The sequence below is a fragment of the Channa argus genome, chromosome 12 (genome assembly GCF_033026475.1).
Source record: "Channa argus isolate prfri chromosome 12, Channa argus male v1.0, whole genome shotgun sequence".
Classification (NCBI taxonomy): Eukaryota; Metazoa; Chordata; class Actinopteri; order Anabantiformes; family Channidae; genus Channa; species Channa argus.
The window spans coordinates 21560420-21579158 of NC_090208.1; the positions used below are offsets into that span (position 1 = coordinate 21560420).

Below are 18739 nucleotides of genomic sequence, written 5' to 3' on the forward strand. Positions count from 1 at the left end.
TAACAGATCCTAACTCTTAAGAAAGAACGATCATTTAAAAACAAAGCAGAGGGAGCAGAGTACAAGATCGACCAGTAGCTTAATGTGGTCATAGATCGAGAAGATTGTCTAAATGAAAGGAACATTTTGAAATGTTATGCTTGTTTGCTTTTTTGCCAAGCGTAAGATGATTAAATTGATACCACACTCTGTACAGTATATATGGAGCATATATTAGTACAAATACCAGAAAAGGGGCAACAGATAATCTGGAAAAACCAACTGCAGGCACCTGATAAACATACAGTAGCAAGTAATAACTCATTGGTTTAATCTGCATAAAAAAAGGTGCCTCCACTGGTTGCATTTCCTCCCTGCTCCTCTACATATGGTAATGACATGACAAGACACAGGTTGCTTCCTGTAAAACGTGAATGAATGGTTATTACAGTTTGATATTGAAGGGTTAGGATTTGTGATTTAGAAAGCAGAACAGATTCTTGATAGCTTAAGAGTTCAGCTATTGTTTTCCGTTGCTTAAAAATAAGACAACTGCAACTGGAAACAAACAATAAACTATGCAGGGGTTACAGCCACAATTGAAACATGCTGATATGCTGCACAGGTCTGAGAACTACAGTGTCAAATAAAATTTCTGCGCAGTAAACCCTTTCACATAGTACTGGTCGTGAGAAGCACTGTGGCCATCGATTACAGCTGCTTTAGAAAAAGATCATGAATGAATGACACAAAGGAGAAATTTGTTGCTGCTGTGATCTAGCACTCTGCTCCTCTGTCTCTTTATGTTTGTGTGGACTTCCTTGAATTTTGAAATCCTCAAACACTGGTAAACTCAGTGATGGGTTAGCATAGCTCTGCTTAAAGTTTAAATTCAAATCAAATCCCTCAGGGTTCATCCCCATTGCTGCCACACAGATTAAAAGGAATCCAGGATTTTATCCAGCAAGGTCTTCCCTCTTGAGGAGGAAGATACAGATCCTGAATATTTGCAAAGCCGAGCCACCTCTACGCTGTATTATGCTGTATTATTATCTGTTTCTATCTTTCTGTGTACACAGGTGTTTTTGTGTATCTACTGTATGGTGTGTGTCTTTACAGCTTTTGTATGACCTTGTGTGTGTGTGTGTGTGTGTGTGTGTGTGTGTGTGTGTGTGTGTGTGTGTGTGTGTGTGTGTGTGTGTGTGTGTGTGTGTGTGTGTGTGTGTGTGTGTGTGTCTGTGTGTGCGCTCTCTGCATGTATGTTTTTGTTCAGAGTAGCCTCCCGAGCACCACCCCCTCCCTGTTCCTGGCTTCTCCTCTGAGGATCTCCAAGAATCCCAGTTTTGTCAAGAACTCCAGCCTCTGACGGTCTGTTGGCTGCACCTCACAGAACACACCCTGAGAACCTAAACACACACAAATGCACAAGAAAATAGCAATATAAAATGTGAAATGGGGATCATGCTCTCCCTCTCCATACAAATACATATACGTGATCTACATGAAGTATACTTGTCCAGTACTGCAGGATTTCAAGATTCAGGATTAGCATCAGCTCCCCAGCAGGCAGATGAATACATTTTTTGGAATTTAACGGTGTGAAAACACCTGCAGGCAGCTTGACAGTAAAATCCTGCTCTCATAAATGGGATATGGTACAGTAGTGTTCATACCTCCACATTTCTCTTCTCTCTCTCTCTCCAACCTTTCTCTTTAGCCTTGAGGTGCTGAGCACAGAGGTTAATGCTAATAACCACAATATGAATCCTTTAGCATGCACATTTTTTAATAATGTATGTGAATCCTTTCCAAGCCAGTATTTACTTTTGCTTTGTTGACTACATAATACGTTTTCTAATATTTATAAGGCAGTCTGCCCTTACCGTTGGCCTTGAGCGCAGTCAGGAGGGAGGTGAGCAGGGTGCGGCTCACGCTGATGTCGACCAGCTCAGGCAGGGCATCCAGTCGCAGCTGAGAGGGGAAGTGATAAAGGAGGGAGTCTGGGTACTCACCCTGGTCCTCCTCCATCAGCTGAATTAAGTCCTATGTAGGGGAAAGCAGAAACACTGGACACTTTCACAGTGCATTGCTAATGATAAGCAAAGTCCTGGACGTTACTTTGACCCAAGCAGCTAAGATGATTTTTAGATTTGGCACATGTTCCTATGTTGCTGTATTTCCCCACAGCTGCCACTAGATGATAACAATGAGCCATATTTGACAGGCTGCACCATTAACTTATCACACTTTGCTATTACCATCAACTTCAACAAAAAACAACAGCAAGCAAACAGAGATTCTAAAGACTGATCACCATACATTTCCTCAGAAGCATACTTTCAATCCTTTGTAACATAACCGCAGTCTCTGCTGTATCAGTAGCTTTTATTTTGTGGACTCAGACCTCGGTAATTAGTCTGACGTACTTCCTGTCTGAGAAGCTGGTAAATATTTATTCCTGGAACAGAAATTGCTAGCAGGGAGGTTTTCAATTCATAAAATACATAATAAGGCAGAGTTAGGAATGTGTATAAATATTAAAAAAAAACTTACAGTAATAATTGATTTCATAAAATACTGCCCTTCTGTTCCTAATGCATGTGCAGTAACACAGGAAACGATTCTATTATAAAACTTACAGTCTCTATATGGCCAATTCTGCATTGGACTGAATCGTTCAACACTTGGGGCTGCAGCATGAATGATGGTCATCCAAAGTGGGACTGTCAGCTGCAACATGACGCACAAAGTGGGTAGATAAATCCTCCACAGATATCAGGGAGTGACTGTTTGATGTTAGTCACCACCGCTTCTGTGTGGATCTTTGTCTAAAACCACTGATTTGCTTGTCACTTTGGGAAACAACAACACCAAGTGTTCACCGATGGCGAGCACTACTGAAAAAGAAACTGAAACACAAGGATTCTCTACTTGTGTACTTTTAAAACAATTGTGAGTCTTAAGTCCTATCTCGGTGTGCACAAGTTTTAATATGTTAGTTTTTAGGGGTCATGTGCATGGTTCACCTGTGTGTATTACAGACTTCCCAGTGGGCTATTAATCTATCACAGAGAGATCCAGATGGTGTAAGTACATGTACTGCAGGTATGTAACATTTGTGTGCTAATTTTACCTTTGCGTACAGCTTGTGCCTATAACTTGCTTGTGCCCTTGAGAGTGACAATATTGTTATGATTAAAATTCATGTTCTTCCATTCCTCATACTTACCTGAGTGTTGGGGTGTGTATTGCCTCCTTTGGGTGGATATTTGTCCCTCATGGCAGGCAACCAGCTGGCCTGGCAACGCTTTGCAAAGGAGCGAAAATCCAAGACACCCAACACACAACCGCACACGCCCAGCTCATCCTCCAGGATAAAGCTGTAATCGGGGCACAATGCCAGGCACGGTCCGAGACATCTAAAAAGAGAGAGCGATTACTCAACTACTATTAGAAAAAATGTGTGGCTTAAGTTTTCTGATATGATAAATATCTACTGTGATAATGTTTTCAAATGCAGAAGATTACTATTTCTTCTCTTTCTTTAACTCAAACACACACCTGTCTCCTATGACATCAGGATGAGAAGCACTGGACTCTTGGCCGCCCTGAGTCCTCAAGTGAAGTTGGCGTATCATCCGATACAACTCCACCTTCACAAACACAAATACATCATGAAATGATCATTTAAGGACAATATTTTGAGCAGTGGCTATGGATTCATGTCAATATATTCTAGACCATATGTTTTCCCAAACACATTGAATAAATGTTGAACTAAAAATCTACAAGTGACTGAGCAATCAGGGTGCTTTAAAACTGACTTTTATTTTGCAGCATGTCTCCATATAAAGATCGCACTGTAGCACAGATTGAAAATTCCATAAATTTTCCATGACTTTCCATCACCAAGTCAGTGTCCGTGTGACCTAGAATCTGTTCTGGTAGCATCCAGGCTTGTCAAATTTCTTTTTTAAATTTAAATGCACCACCTTTGGCCTTATAATGTTCCATGAATAATCGTGGTATTATGTTTGAGGTAATAATGTACTGTATGTAGGTCGGACCTCTCCTACCTTGTCCTTACTGTGGTAGGGCCGGATGTTGTAGAGACGAGAGGTAGGGAAAAGAGGAGGAGGATGAGAGAAGAGTTCACTGCTGCCGCCGATTGGAAGAAGCATCTACATGCACACGCGCGCACATACACAAACAATAGGCAGTTATAAAAGGGTTGAACTAACCAAGCAGAAAATATTAAAAATATATAATTGCAAGTGTACACACTTACACAGTAGGGGTAGTGTAACAAACCCATACAAAATAATATGTTATACAAACACACATTGTACCTGGACCTCCCCAGACACACCCCCTTTGAACACCCATGGCTCTGACTCCACTCCCAGCAGGTCTCCCCCTGTGGTCTTCCCACACCCTAGCACAGACAAAAACTAATGTCAGTGTGGTAGCATCACACACTTAAAGTCAATAAAATGAAAGAAAGTTTATTAGTAGAGACGGTAAATGTACAGTTAAATCACACATTCATGATAACAGTTCAGCGTTTTAAATCACTACAACTCCTCACTACAACTCCTCAAAAGATAATGCAACCGCAACGGAACACAAGCCAATATCTTCTTGTGCCAGTCCCAAGTCTGGATAAATGCAGTGGGTTTTGTCAGGAAGGGCATCCGACGTAAAACACATGCCAAATTACAAATGTGAATTATGACACCGAAAATGACTTCCATGCCGGATCGGTCAGGGCCCCAGTTAACAACGGCCGCCACCAGTGCTGTTGACCTACAGGGTACTGGTGGAAATTGGAATACTGTTGTTCAAAGAAGGAGAGGAGGAAGGCGTGTTTATGGGCAGAGAAAGAAGAGGAAAGCTAAGAATGTAGGTGAAGGTAGAGGTGGCAAAGGCAAAACAAAGAGCTTATGAGGACTTTTAGCATAGTGTCCAACGTATGCTACATTAGACACTAAAGAGGAGATTTGGATTTGTACAGGTTGGTGAGACAAAGAGATAGAGATGGGAAGGATGTGCAGCAGGTTAGAGTGATTAAAGATAAGGATGGAAATGTATTGACAGGTGCCAGGAGTGTGATGGGCAGATGGTAGGAGAACATTGAAAAGTTGATAAATGAGGAAAATGAAAGGGAGCGGAGAGTAGAAGAGGTGACTGATGTGGAGCAGGAAGTAGCAAAGATTAGTGAGAGAGAAGTGAGGAGGACGTTGAAGAGGATGAAGAGTGGAAAGGCAGTTGGTCCTGATGACAACATACCTGTGGAGGTATGGAAGTGTCTAGGAGAGGTGGCAGTAGAGTTTTTGACTATTGGCTTTCCAACAAGATCTTGGAAAGTGAGAAGATGGCCAAAGACTGGAGGAGAAGTGTACTGGTGCTGATTTTTAAGAACAAGGGAGATGTGCAGAGCTGTGGCAACTACAGAAGAATAAAGCTGATGAGCTACACAATGAAGTTGTAGGAAAGAGTAGTGGAAGCTGGGTTAAGGGCAGAGGTGAACATTTGTGAGCAGCAATGTGGTTTCATGCCTAGAAAGAGTCCAACTGATGCAGTATTTGCTTTGAGGATGCTGATGGAGAAGTACAGAGAAGGTCATAGGGAGTTGCATTGTGTCTTCACAGATTTAGAGAAAGCGTATGAAGGGTGCAGAGAGAGGAGCTGTGGTATTGTATGAGGACGTCTGGAGTGGCGGAGAAGTATGTTAGAGTGGTGCAGGACATGTATGAGAGCTGTAAGACCGTGGTGAGGTTTGCTGAAGGTGTGACAGAGGAGTTCAAGGTGGAGGTGGGTCTGCATCAAGGATCAGCTCTGAGCCCCTTCTTGTTTGCTCTGGTGATGGACAGGCTGACAGATGAGGTTAGACAGGAATCTCCATGGACTATGCAAACTATGTTTGCAGATGACATTGTGATTTGTAGAGAGAGCAGGGAGCAGGTGGAGGAAAATCTACAGAGGTGGAGGTCTTCTCTGGAAATCAGAGGAATGAAACTCAGGACATCAGAGGGACAGCTCATGTTAGATGTGTTGGAGATAAAGTCAGTAATCTGCTAGTGCTGAGAGATAATGACTGAGTGTTGGGTGGCAATTTACCTAGGATAAAAATGACTTGTGTGGCAGGAATACATGTAGTTACTTATTTTACACAGATAGAAAAATTTTAATAGTCATGCCTACTCACAATGAAAGCAGTTCTTCCAGGAGCCCAGGGTGGAGCTGTCACTCAACACTCGTCCATCTGATTGAGGTAGGTGAGTCGGTTGGAGAAAGTACATTTCATTAAAATGAGACAGCAATATACACTAAGGATGTAACTCCTCAATTATTCTCAATTATTATATATCCACTATACCAATCCATACTAACTATGCCAAACAACACTACGCTATTGTATACTGCAGCAGAAAATTGCAGAGTTTATCCTAGTACAGCGTAAAGCGTCAGAGAACAGCACAGTGCCTAAAAGTGATATGATAGTAATAGCAGTAGAGTTGTCCGGTGCAGTAGAAAACATTATATTAGTCTTTATTACAGTGTTTTTCCTGCCTTTATCTCTCTGTGGTCTTACCCAGCCAGCATATGAAGGCCTTTGCCGCCAGAGCCGTGTTCCTCAGGTCCCACACATAAGGGTAAAGGTCATAAAGCACAGCCCTGTTGGCCCCACCTACCACGCTGCAGTGGAGCTGGGCTATGTCTTCACACAGAGACAGGAATCTGGAAGCCCGAACACGCCACTCTTCGACCTTGAGACCGGGTAAAGTTTTCGGGTAAGGCACTAAACTAAATAAAGCTACATACACGAGTTAAACATTTACCAAGAAGAAATCAGAACAAACACCTACCTTCTGAGGCTGTGCCTTCTTGTTGTTAGCACTGACCAGGTGGCAGTTTGTCTTCAGCCAAGTCAGATCCTGTAGGAGTGTCTGAGCAGATGGGCCGTGTTCATGGGGCAGATAGTGAAGACCAACCAGCAGTCGCACCTGGGACTCAGTTAGCAGAGCTTTGCCCCCACAGAGTCCACGACCCTGGGCCTTCTGTAACTGTCGTCCACCTAAAGGTGCTCCAGGTTTAGTTCCAGCAGGTTGGTGATTGGGTTGACTAGACTGGTTTGACCTCTTCATCTCCGCCTCTCGTCCCTCTCTCTCCCCCTTGAGCTTAGTGGGTGATGGTGGGGGTGAACTGGAGTTGAGGGGGAAAACAGGGAGTTTGGCCACAGCACAGGTCCCCTTGAATGTGGAGGGGTTGTCGGATGTGTCAGGAGTTTTGGAGCGAGACAATGGAGCAGAGGAGCGCTGGTCTGCTCGAGTGTTCTGACGACCTATGATCATTTTTAAAAATAGGTTTTGTTTTATAATGCTGTGGTCAATAAAAAGTATTTGTTCAGTTTGTAGTGACCAATGCCTTATGAAATGCAGTTAAGTCAAAGATTGAAGTGCAGCACTCGAAGATCTTCTAAAGTAATAAGCAGTTCATAATTTTTCACCTGCTTGTAATGGTTGGTTGAGTTCCTCCATCCAGTCATGTAGAGCAGCAGACAGAGCTCTATCAGGACAGTACTCAAACTCCTCATCTAGAGTATGTACAAAACAGTGTCATAATATTGTACATCCTAAACAGCATATGTGCAAACACACAGCATAGAAACCACCCTCAAATATCTTTACTGTTCTGTTGCTGTTTCACAGCATCGCTTTCACTAGACACTGCAGACATAGTACTTCATTGGCTTTATCTGCAATCATGATGCATGTCTACAAAGGAAGACATCTTCCTCAGAACCACCTTGCTAATTACTCCTAAAACATGGCATTTGCCATTACTGTTCGAATTTACTGTAAAATCTGTCCACCAGTTTGCATACGAAATCTGAGACTTGGATCAGTCTCGCAGAAAATAACGGAATTATTTCAGTGGAATTTCAGCTGAATGTTTTCATATACGACCAGCATCTAAACCTTCTGCTTTTTATGCAGCCATTAAAATTCCTCTCCCATTTCCATCCACATAACAGGCCTCAGCATGCCCTTCATCTCCTTTTTCATCCCCACCCTTAAAGTCTATTTCTCTTTCTTTTTTCCTCCACCAAGGGACCTTCCTCGTCTTATTTGTTCGCTCATCACACCACGCAATTACAGTACCCCTCCATCACCACCTCTCCCCCCGCTAAGTCTTCAGAACATCACACGCTCCAGTGGTTCTCTCTCCGACAGTTTTCCATCCAGCTCTTTAATTTCCTTGGTCTTTTTCTGATTGCATTCTTATGTATTTTACTTTTACAATATATTAAATGTTATTTGTATTAAATCTTGTGAGTATTTACAAATTAAGGTGATTTGAACTCTATGAAAGATCCCTTTCATAGAGTTTTAACTCTTACAATATACTGTACTTTCAACATTAAACAATACTGTGAAATTGACCAACAGAATTACCTATGATACTATTTCTGTAACTATAATCCACTTTTCTGTGAAAGTAGATGACAGCCAATGAAATGAAAGCAACTCAGTATTAGTTAAAGACATTTTCTAAACAAGTTTTCAGTGACTTTGTCTAGAACAACAGATGGTGCTTCAGTTCCTAGAAGTTAATATTTTTGTTCAGTAATATCAGGCAAGATGTCTAGCTGGTAGTTCAAATTGTGTTTGTTGCCAAGCAACAGCAGCTTATTAAACATTTCTTCCGAGGCAATAGGACTAATCGTATATGGCTGTGGTCTGACAGAGCCAATATTAGTTTACTAACATGGAACATCTTCTGTCTCATAATTTCTTTGTCCTCCTTCCATCTTCCTTCCCTCAGTCAATTTATTTACCTTTTCTGCCCTCTTCCCCAGCTCTGTACCAGCTCCCCAGCGTATGGAGTGGGATGTAGTTGGCCTCAAACTCGCAATTTGGGTTGAGTAACAATCCTCTAAGGTGGCTCCTCAGCTGAGGCTCTCTACCCTTAAAAGGCCCCAAGAAAAGACGTCTGGAGTCATAGTCATTAGCGTGTAGGTTGTCCCAGATGAGTGGGGGGCGCTGAAGGACAGCCTCCACCTCAGCCAGGCAGTCTACAGACAGTTTTCTGGAGATGACCTTACTGCCTGTGGAACAACAGTGAAGGCTGATGCTTAAAGAGTTGAGAGACAGTCTTTGCCACATTTACATCTCAGTTAGACACAACAACATCACAACCATTTTGTTGTACCTTAAATGCGATACAAACCATTAATCAAAATAAAAATTTTAACATTTATGATAAACAATACATTGGTTACCATAAAAACTCTTCAGTGGAAAAAAGGAATAATGACAATAATAACACTTAAGAAATTAACTTTAAAAAAGAGCAGGTGCTAATGTTTGTACAGGCATGTGATTCTACTGCAGTTCCATACGCATGTGGGTGGATGTGCACCTACATCTTTTTTGGTCTGTGGAGGAGGTAGAGTGTTGATTTGTGCTTGCACTTATTTGCATTTGTGCATGCTGAGCTGTGGTTAACCAGTGTGTGTGTGTGTTTATTATCAAAGGAACGGCAGGTCAACTAATGAGGCAAAAAATAAAAAAAGTTTGATTTTATTAATGTTAACACTTTAAATTAATTTGTTTATAGAGAAAAGATTTAATATTTATGTCAACATGATTGTGTCTCACCTGTCCATATTACTGTTATGTTGGCTAGTAGGTCTTCTCCAATAGTCTGCAGGTACAGAGACTTAGACACACTGGGAGAGCAAAGGGAACCACAGTATTCTACAGAGGGAGAGAAAGGGGTGTGATTCAAGATCTTGTTTATTCAACATGTATTAAAACAGCCTACATCAAATTACATCAAACAACAGGTTTTATACCACCGATCCTACCTGTTGGGCAAAAGAGGAAGACTGGTGGTTCCCCCAGGAATCGATAAATCTCATTGGTTACTGTGACCTGAGCATGGGCGAATGATGAGAAGGCCTCACTGTCAGCCTGACACATGGAGTGATCGATGTCATCAAACAAAATAGCATATGCCTGACAACCCAAGTCTGATACCTAGAAAGAGAAAAAAACACTCTGCATAAGAGATCAAAATGAAAGCAGCATTTGTTTTCTTACTGTGTGTCATGTACCTGTCTCAGCTTGCGTTTAAGAAGTGTCAGGTCACAGGAAGAGGAGAAGACAATGTCCTGACCAGGGGAGAGAGCGTAAACAAATTTCAACCCTCTGGATTGGGCCTCCGCAATCAGAGTACGCAATTGAACTGAGGAGGAGAAAAGGAAATTGCTAAATTTGTAAGGGACAAAGAGCCATCCCGGCCAATTAAAAGAGAAATAAAATGATCGTATTAACTAAAAGAATAAGAAGGATGAGAACCTGTGCTGTATAAAATTTGAGGGCTACAGCACTTTTAGCAAAACTAATTCAATACAGTGCTTATGTGTGGAGTAAGCAGTAAAGGTTATATAACAGTTACAGACATTGAGAATGATACATTTCTATAATCTGAATTTTATGCATTTGCAGGGAATTCATCTTGGCTCTAACACACATTTCACTCAAGTCTTTCCTAAAAACATAATTAGTTCTTCTGTGATTTATCATTGCAACCCTGTCAGGCTCATGGTGACCAGTATAAAACAAAAAGATCAAAACCAATGCGAAGAGGTTATTACACAAATTTTTCCTTTCCAAAACATGGTGCCTACATTACCCACAATGTAACTTCTGAGCTTGTTGTGTCTAATGTAATCTCAAATCATTAGCCTCCAGCAGAGATGAAGGGTGGGATACATGATACAGAGCCATAGTAGAAAGATGTAAACTCACACCAAATGTTCTTACAATGTTAAAATTTAATTCTTAATCATCAGTCAAAACTAACTGTATCTTGCCACTAAAGGCTTTAAACTAGATTAGACTTAGACTAAAATCTGTGGAGTTAGTTAATTTACATTTTACATGTACACCAATTACAATTAAAAATTTACACCAATTAAAAATATTACAACCACCTCTTCTTATAATGCACTCTAATATGAGTTCACTACCCACTATAAACTCAATAATAAACACATAGTAGAATTATCACCTTTCTGCCAATTTCAGTCTAAAACCTGAGAAATTCTAACCTTGTAAAAGTAGAATTCATGGAAGAGCCACCGTATTGGATTGCATTAAATTGCATAGGTGAACATAATGTTATGTGTGATCAGTGTAAATGGCATAATAGGAAAAGAAGGGTTGCCTGGCTAAACAGGTTAAACAAATCAGCAGATCAAAGGTGGAAAGCCTGAATGGAATGTTCTTACCCTCCTCCTCAGGAGAATAGACTTCTCTCCACAGCAGTCTGTGTTTTAAGTCATCTTTTGGCCCATACAGGTAGGTGTTCAGCCCCCAGGTCTGCATCCTGATGGAAGAAGGCAAAGACAAAGAAGTTTTGGGAGAAAGATGATAGTTTTAGGTAATTTTATTGCCAAATGTTGAACCTGGAACAAGGTGGAAAATAAAGCAAGTAAAATTCAATTTTGCTTGATATTATAAACAACACTTTAAAAGTAGCTTTTCTATATCTATCATTTTACTTTGGGATCCAGACTTTGATTTAAATAAATTCTGGTTCAAATTTATAAGTCTTTATAAGTCTCTGTATATTTATAAAGATAGGTTTTTTGCTTTGCATTAACTATCAGTTGTCAGGTATGAGCCCTGGAGAGAGCTGTAAGTGAATGAGCGAGTTGAAGATAAAAGGGAGGGGGGGAAATGGAAAAACAACAAACAGCAAGAAATAAGATCCCCTTTATTGATCGTGGAGCTCCATGGCTGCACCAGTTACAGGAAATGACCTCTTGAATTATAAATAGAGCATAGTACTAGGAGTGAAACCATATCTGCATCAGTATGCGTTGATGCACCCATCTAAAAACATGAATCTGATTCTTTCTCTGGACATGGACCAGCTCTTGCCTTGTCATTTGTGGGTAGACTGTGTTCTGACTCTCACTCTGCTTCATTTCCTGGACAGATGGTATGTAAGTCGCCTCCACAAGACGGTTAACTACCTCTCTTAAAGACACACACTAGCATACTGCATACCCATCCAAAGCACTGCTCTGCCAAACTTATGCAACATTAATTGTATGAATTTTGCCTGCACCCCACACTTGAGACTAAAAAAGCTGATCTATAATTAAACCTGGAGCCCACACATTATTCTGCTGCTACACTGACAAAGTCAAATTCTTCCTCATAGTCTCTTTATAAAGCAGTGATGATCTATTCAGCATAGTATTGTTTGCTCCACACCACAGCCATGCATTACGAATTGTACTGTCATTATACACCAATAAGCCACAAAATTAATATCCCCTGTGCTATTTAATCTAAAAATATTACAGTATGTGGTTGTACCACACTGACAGTAAGAAAATGTAAAATTTTTTTTAATTTATCTATAAGAATAACAGTCCTTGACATTTTTTTGTATATTAGTGCTGCTTTATTTTTGTTGTTAAATACATGTGGTATTCTATTAAAGTCAGTGACCCTCATACATCAACAATATCATATAAGTGTCAGTTCAATACTATAAATGCTGTAACATCACATGGTGACTGTAATTTCAAGAATAAAACACAGAGCACTGATAAAAGTATCAAGACAGCTGGAGTCCACTTTACTTTGAGTACTATTATGTTAAAAACTATGAGTCTTTTAGTTAAGACCATGGAAGGAGGGACTAACACAATACCTGCCGGTCCCTGGTTTAGTGAAGCGATTCCAGTGATTCCAAAAAATGTGTTGTGTTATGAAATGTGTAATATAATGTGATTAGATCATGTAACACAACTTTCATTAGAAATGTAGTGAAGTAAAAATGTATTATGGAGTAAAGGTTAAAGTAGCCATAATAAAGTCTACTTAAGTACAGATACATAAAAAATGTATAGTGACAAAGTACTTGTATTTTCTTACTTTCCATTACTATAGCACATTAAAATCTTAAAATCAAATTCAACTTTACCAAAACTGACCTTTGACCATAATATTTTTAATTATTTTTTTAATTTGCCATAGTTACCTAAATATTTTGCTTTTGTACTTGAAGTAAATTTTAGATAATCTGATTTGTACTTTTACTTGAGTAAAGGACTTGTATTAGAGAACATTTAAAGTCCTACTCTTAGTTTTGAGTTTGTGTACTCTTTGTGTTTGTGCACCACCTCTGCATACAGTGTATCACATTCTGATATTTATGGGGATGTGTAGCTAAAGACTGCTCAGAGTGGTAATGCTGACTGTTGTCTACCATCACATTATGAGGCAATATTGTAGCTGATCGATATGACTTCATGGGCATGATCATTATTACAGACCGTATGTTTTCATAACAAACATTATGCAATCATAAAATCAAAAGAAACATTATATACATGCATACTGATGTGAGCATATATTTAAGAGCAGTGGAAAGCAGAAAGCAAAGGGGAAAACTTATCTCCAGGGATGCAGATGTAAGATCAGTGCATTATTAACATTGATGGTTTCCTTATCACATATACTGTACTTGGGCTAATAAAAAAACACATGAAAAGGGAAAGTCACTTCCTTTATTAGTGCATCAACTCATTTTTTATACACCATTGTCCTATTATCAGTGTTTTCATACTTTGAATCCCATGAATGTTTTTGCATTTGGCAGTTTATGAATTTTCTTGCACTCGAAAATGCTCTTTCAATATTCTTTTGTAGTAGATTCGTGCTGAGAGAGTTGTCCCTCTTTGTGAGCTGATGAAACAGTTAATGAAAGCTGTGGCAGGCTTGATAAGGAGCTGCCATTATTTCATGTAGTCAAGACACAAAGAAACAGGATACTGATACTACTATAATTGTAGTTTCCGATTAATATTAGATTTTTGTCTTGAATGAGGACTTTATCTCGTTTAAATGGTTTGTGGCCGCATTTTTATCCATGTTTTTTATGTTGTCATGATACCCAGGCCTCATCTGCAAAACACTGTACAGAGCTAAATTGATATTGTTCCAGACTCTGTGACCAACAGCAGCTCCCTGGTGTGAAAGTCTCTGCATGGAAAAACAAAATGTTGCTAAATAAAGAGCTTATTAAGGCTCAGCAAAACATACCACCATAAAGAGGACACACCTCATTTCTCTATTAAAATAACAGACATATACATGTTTTAAATTAAGAAAACGTGGCAAAGTGATTTACTAATTCGTCATACCATTTCAGACGTTTACTTTCTCATTAAATAGGAGAGAAGAATTTCATATGTTCTATTTTAGTGGCCCATAGTCTAAAGCCATCTAAAGCCTACTGCAGGAACCAACATTATTGAGGACGTACTCATTTTGCACAAATGTCCTCATGTAGCCAACAACATTCATTTTCTAGTAACTACAAATGCCTGTGCAAAACCATGTGCAGATGTTGATATATTTTACAAATAACCCATCACACCAATGTGAATTTCTTAGTGACACTACAGGGAAAGCCATGGTATAAGAAGAGAAGAAGCTCTGCCCTAATGGCCATGAATGTCACAGACAGTTTCACTGCAATACATCTAATAGTTACTGAGATATTTCAGTCTGAACTAAAGTGGCAGAAGCTTCCATTCCTGCAGCTGTACCACTGGCATAGGTCTGATGTTCTTTCTGTTTCCCTTCACTATAACAAAGTGTAGCATGTGCCCCCTCCCTCACCACCTCCTGTCATCCATGGCTGAGCCTCAGGACCGAGGATGAAGCCTGCCCTTTGCTTTGAAGTCATTCTGCATCAGTGACTTCTCTCAGGTCTTTCTAGCAGTGAAATAGAGGTGAGAATCTGGAGTTAGCCTACTGGCATCAGCTCAGTATAGCTTCTAATGATATTCATGTGAAGAAGACCAACAGCACAAAATCTCCCCGTCTGACATTGCTATGTGTATGGACACCTGTGCTCACATACTTACAGACAGCTTGTGGACATAAGTTTTATTATATGCATGTAGTGCTGGCACACTTACCATTGGAAGAGGACTTTCCTCTGATCCATAGACCAAGGCCTCCCATAAAAACCTGCAGACCAAGTATATCAGCAAAATTAGTGCAGAGATAAAAACCCATGCAGGCGACGCAGTTCTTTACCTTGTTTGTGGAAATATTTGAAAACGTTTTAACATTTTGTAATTTTTCAGTTGAGCATTGAGCTAAAAGAAATGTGTCATTTCACAATAAATATTATCTTTGCAACAAATGACAATTTCCCACACTTTTTGTATGTTGAGTTTAGATCATTACAGCAAAAAATGTGCATTAAAGCAAACCATTGTTTGGTATTTATGATATATGATTAGTACAGTTCTCTGTTATATTTCACATTTTCCAGCTATGCAAATAATCAGAATTGTCAGCTCCTGGACACTATTCACTGAGATTACAGCGATAATACTTTATGTATTGGAAGACACAACACTTCCTAGTTGGTCACATCCCTTCTGTGTTTGACAGAACCATAATTCATCTCCAGCTACACTCTCCACCACAAATTCTATTTTTAGAAATGGGAGCATCTCCAGTGTCCCTGTTCCTCTTTTATGTTTTTTACACTGCATGTGCGTGTGTCTGTGTGTGTGCGCGTGCGCATGTGTGTGTGATTGCGTGTGTGTATGTGTGTGTGCGTGCGTGCGTGCATCAAGTTGGTCATAGTGAGAAGTAAATCAAACCTACTTACAATCCAGACTTTTTCTCTTGCATACCTACAGTATGAGGAGTGTGTATTTTGATGTGCATCTCTACCTGTGTGCATGTGTGTGTCCTGCGCAGTGGCCCCCCACTAAGCTACACCCAATTACTGCCTTGGCTAGATGTCACACATGAAACTGAGAAACTGGGAAAGGTTTGAAGGGGTTCACAAAGATTTGGTAATAATGTGTGTGTGTGACTGTTTTTAGCTAAATCTCTATGAGCTGTGGCACTTTTATTACTGTATTACTGTTTTACAGAGAAAAAACTTCCTAAATAGCTGTGAATCCAGATTACATCAGATTCACATAGCTTTTTCTGTCATAGTGGACAAATCCTCTCAGTAAAGTAATTATTTTGCTTTATTTTTAGGGTTTAGAGCACTTTGCATTGGCATAACCTGTAGCATCATTAATATTAACATAACCATTGCTGTTGTTGATGATCTTCTCTAACCTGTCATCACTATTATTCTCAACATTTTTAGCATCAAATGCCACCAATGTCAGTGTTATTATTGTCAAAAATGTGCAAACTATCCTCTACTTCACTGTATTTATTGTTTTTTTTATCATCATTACACCCATTTGCTTTTCAACCCACCTTGCTGTCACAAAAACTACTGTCACTGTTACTTCATCCCAGTACTAAGTCATCATCATCTACACCTTCACCATTGTTCTTATTTTCAGCATCATCACAGGACATCATCTTCTTCTTCCCTACTGTTAGTACTACTATCACCATCATCTCCATTATTATGTTCACTACCATTTATATGAGTATATCCAGATTACTGTATTCCTTCCCTTCATTTTCAGTCTTTGAACCAGACACTATTGAATGCTCTCACTTTATTGATCTCCAAGTCTGACTAATCACCACCATATCACCCTAAACATCTTTACATGCTTCCAGTGACATACACGTTACCACTCACACGCCTTTCCTTTCAAAGCAGGTGACAAAACATTGGTTTGCAAATATAGGTCAGACAGAGGTCTATTCACAATCATTTTCCCGAGGTAAAGAAAAAAATCACATGATCTGCCAGGAGGTCAGTTACGAAGTCGCTCTTACCTTCCACCACACCACAAAGAAACTGCTTCTTCTCCTCCTCCATCCTGTCTTCTGCTCCACTGCCCCCCTCCGAACCAGTAGGCCCCTAACAAGCAAGGGAAGACGAGATGCTCTCCCCGCCTTCCAGTTTAGATCCCGGGTATATTCTTCATGCTTCTCCTCCAACTGCCTCCACCTCCTCCTCTCCGTCTTCTTTCTACAGCACCGTAGCTCTCGTGGTGCATTCAGGTGCTAAGCAGAAGCTACAGCTTTCGAGCACCAATGTTGTAATTGCCTTCGTGTGATTATCAGTATTTACGTTAATTATTTTGTGTTTTCTATACCTAGAAACCGCAAAGTATTATTATTATACAAAAATTATAATTATACAAAACTGTTCTTTGACATCAGCAGAAATCTATAGACCAATTAAAAATGTTCAGCTACAACGTTAAATAGACTGTTGCATGGGGATAAACGGCCAGCAATTAATAAAAGTCTACCAACACATAACCCTGTGCATAGAAAATGCAGACTTTTCTCATGTACGCCTCCTACCTTTCCAAATTTTTCTCCCTCCGTTTTCATCATAATTCATATTTTACGGGTAGCCATGAAGGCAACATATGTCTCTGCTTGTAGGCTCCAGTTCGCACAAGCGCACTAGCCTGCTGCAAGCAAGGGGATAAGGTGTGTGTGTGTGAAAGAAAGAGAGTTTAGTGAGTGGTTTTCATATTTTACCTGGGTAATTTTAGGTCCTACGTGGTGTGTGGAGCGTATTGTTAATTTTTTGAAAGCTATACGGTGCCATGTGCAAAATTAGTTGTTTTGAAAACTGTGTATTTCAATGATCAGGCAAATTACTTTTAATTAACTATGAAACACTGAGGTGTGCATCAGAGGCTGAACTGACCTAAATCGAGTAAATTTAGTCGATGCAACAGTTGAAAATTAGTGCAAAATGAAAGCGGGACAGGTGTGAACGTTTCCCGTCCCACTGACGCTGGCAGCCAGTGGATTTTAACCGTAATCATCTGGTCACACCGCAGTTTCGCTTTTATCCACGAGAGGCAGTACAACCTAACAAACAGTAACAGATCCGCAACAGACCGTTTTCATCTATATTTTATAGTTTGATAGTGTGTATGTGTTTTATTCTGTTTGTTTGTTTTTTTCAAGCCACTCGCATGTTTAATCCGGGAGAGTGTACACTGGGATTATATGTTACACAAAATATTATGTGGCATTGTTAGAACCATAGAAATATGAGGCAGCAAATCTCAAATATAGTGAAAAACAAAGGACAAATACAATAGTTTCTTATGTAAGAAAATAGGGGGAAAGTACACAATTGGATCAGACTGGATCTGCATACCTTTTCCTAAAATGCACATCAGAGGCAAAATGCTAAAAACAAGCCTTTACTTCCTGATTCCCACACAAAGGAGCCTGTCTGTCATAAATCTTATCTACACCCTCTGCTAAGACCTGTCCACATTCACAAAGTCTACACACTGCAAACAAACAAGCAGCAGATTGTTAAAGAGACATAGAATCAATAACCATGTCATTTTGCATTTATTTGCATTTTCATTTGTGTGTGTGTGTGTATATATATATATGTTATATGCACATGTTAAAGATTTTTAATTCTGAATTTAGGGATAAATTACACAATTCCTCTTCTAATTCCTCTTCTAATCATACATAAACATTTTAACTTTACTTTTTAAATGACTTTTAATGATTTAATTATTTTTCTGTTAAAATGTATTTTGTCATATTTTAAGTTTATTGCTAAGTGTATTGATAACAGTTTTTTTTTTTTTGCAATGTAGTTGTGGTCAATAGTGGGGCAACTGTGGTGCAGGAGGGTAGAGCGATCATCCACCAATCCCTCAGCTGTTGGTTCAATCCCCGGCTCATTACATTTAAAAGTCCTTGAACAAGACACTGAACCCAAA

General features: G+C 39.7%; 1 protein-coding gene across 3 annotated transcripts; it reads right to left on the reverse strand.

Annotated features, from left to right (window-relative positions):
- Positions 1-1111: 1111 nt before the first annotated feature.
- On the reverse strand, positions 1112-17046 carry si:dkey-183c6.8 (protein O-GlcNAcase). Of its 3 annotated transcripts, XM_067525097.1 has the most exons (18): positions 16797-17046; positions 14999-15050; positions 14700-14792; positions 11282-11379; positions 10103-10233; positions 9854-10025; positions 9645-9743; positions 8822-9091; positions 7490-7576; positions 6849-7324; positions 6575-6749; positions 6188-6244; positions 4329-4414; positions 4056-4160; positions 3541-3632; positions 3209-3398; positions 1863-2022; positions 1112-1385 (listed from the first exon to the last, which is right to left on the reverse strand). In XM_067525097.1, exons 3-18 carry the CDS (start codon positions 14711-14713, stop codon positions 1249-1251), a joined length of 2349 nt encoding a protein of 782 aa, XP_067381198.1. In that variant the 5' UTR covers positions 14714-14792; positions 14999-15050; positions 16797-17046; the 3' UTR covers positions 1112-1248. The 3 variants fall into 3 exon arrangements, with proteins under 3 accessions (XP_067381198.1, XP_067381197.1, XP_067381199.1); XM_067525096.1 differs by lacking the exon at positions 14700-14792 and having other exon boundaries at positions 16797-17040; XM_067525098.1 differs by lacking the exons at positions 14700-14792; positions 14999-15050; positions 16797-17046 and having other exon boundaries at positions 10103-10159.
- Positions 17047-18739: the final 1693 nt, after the last annotated feature.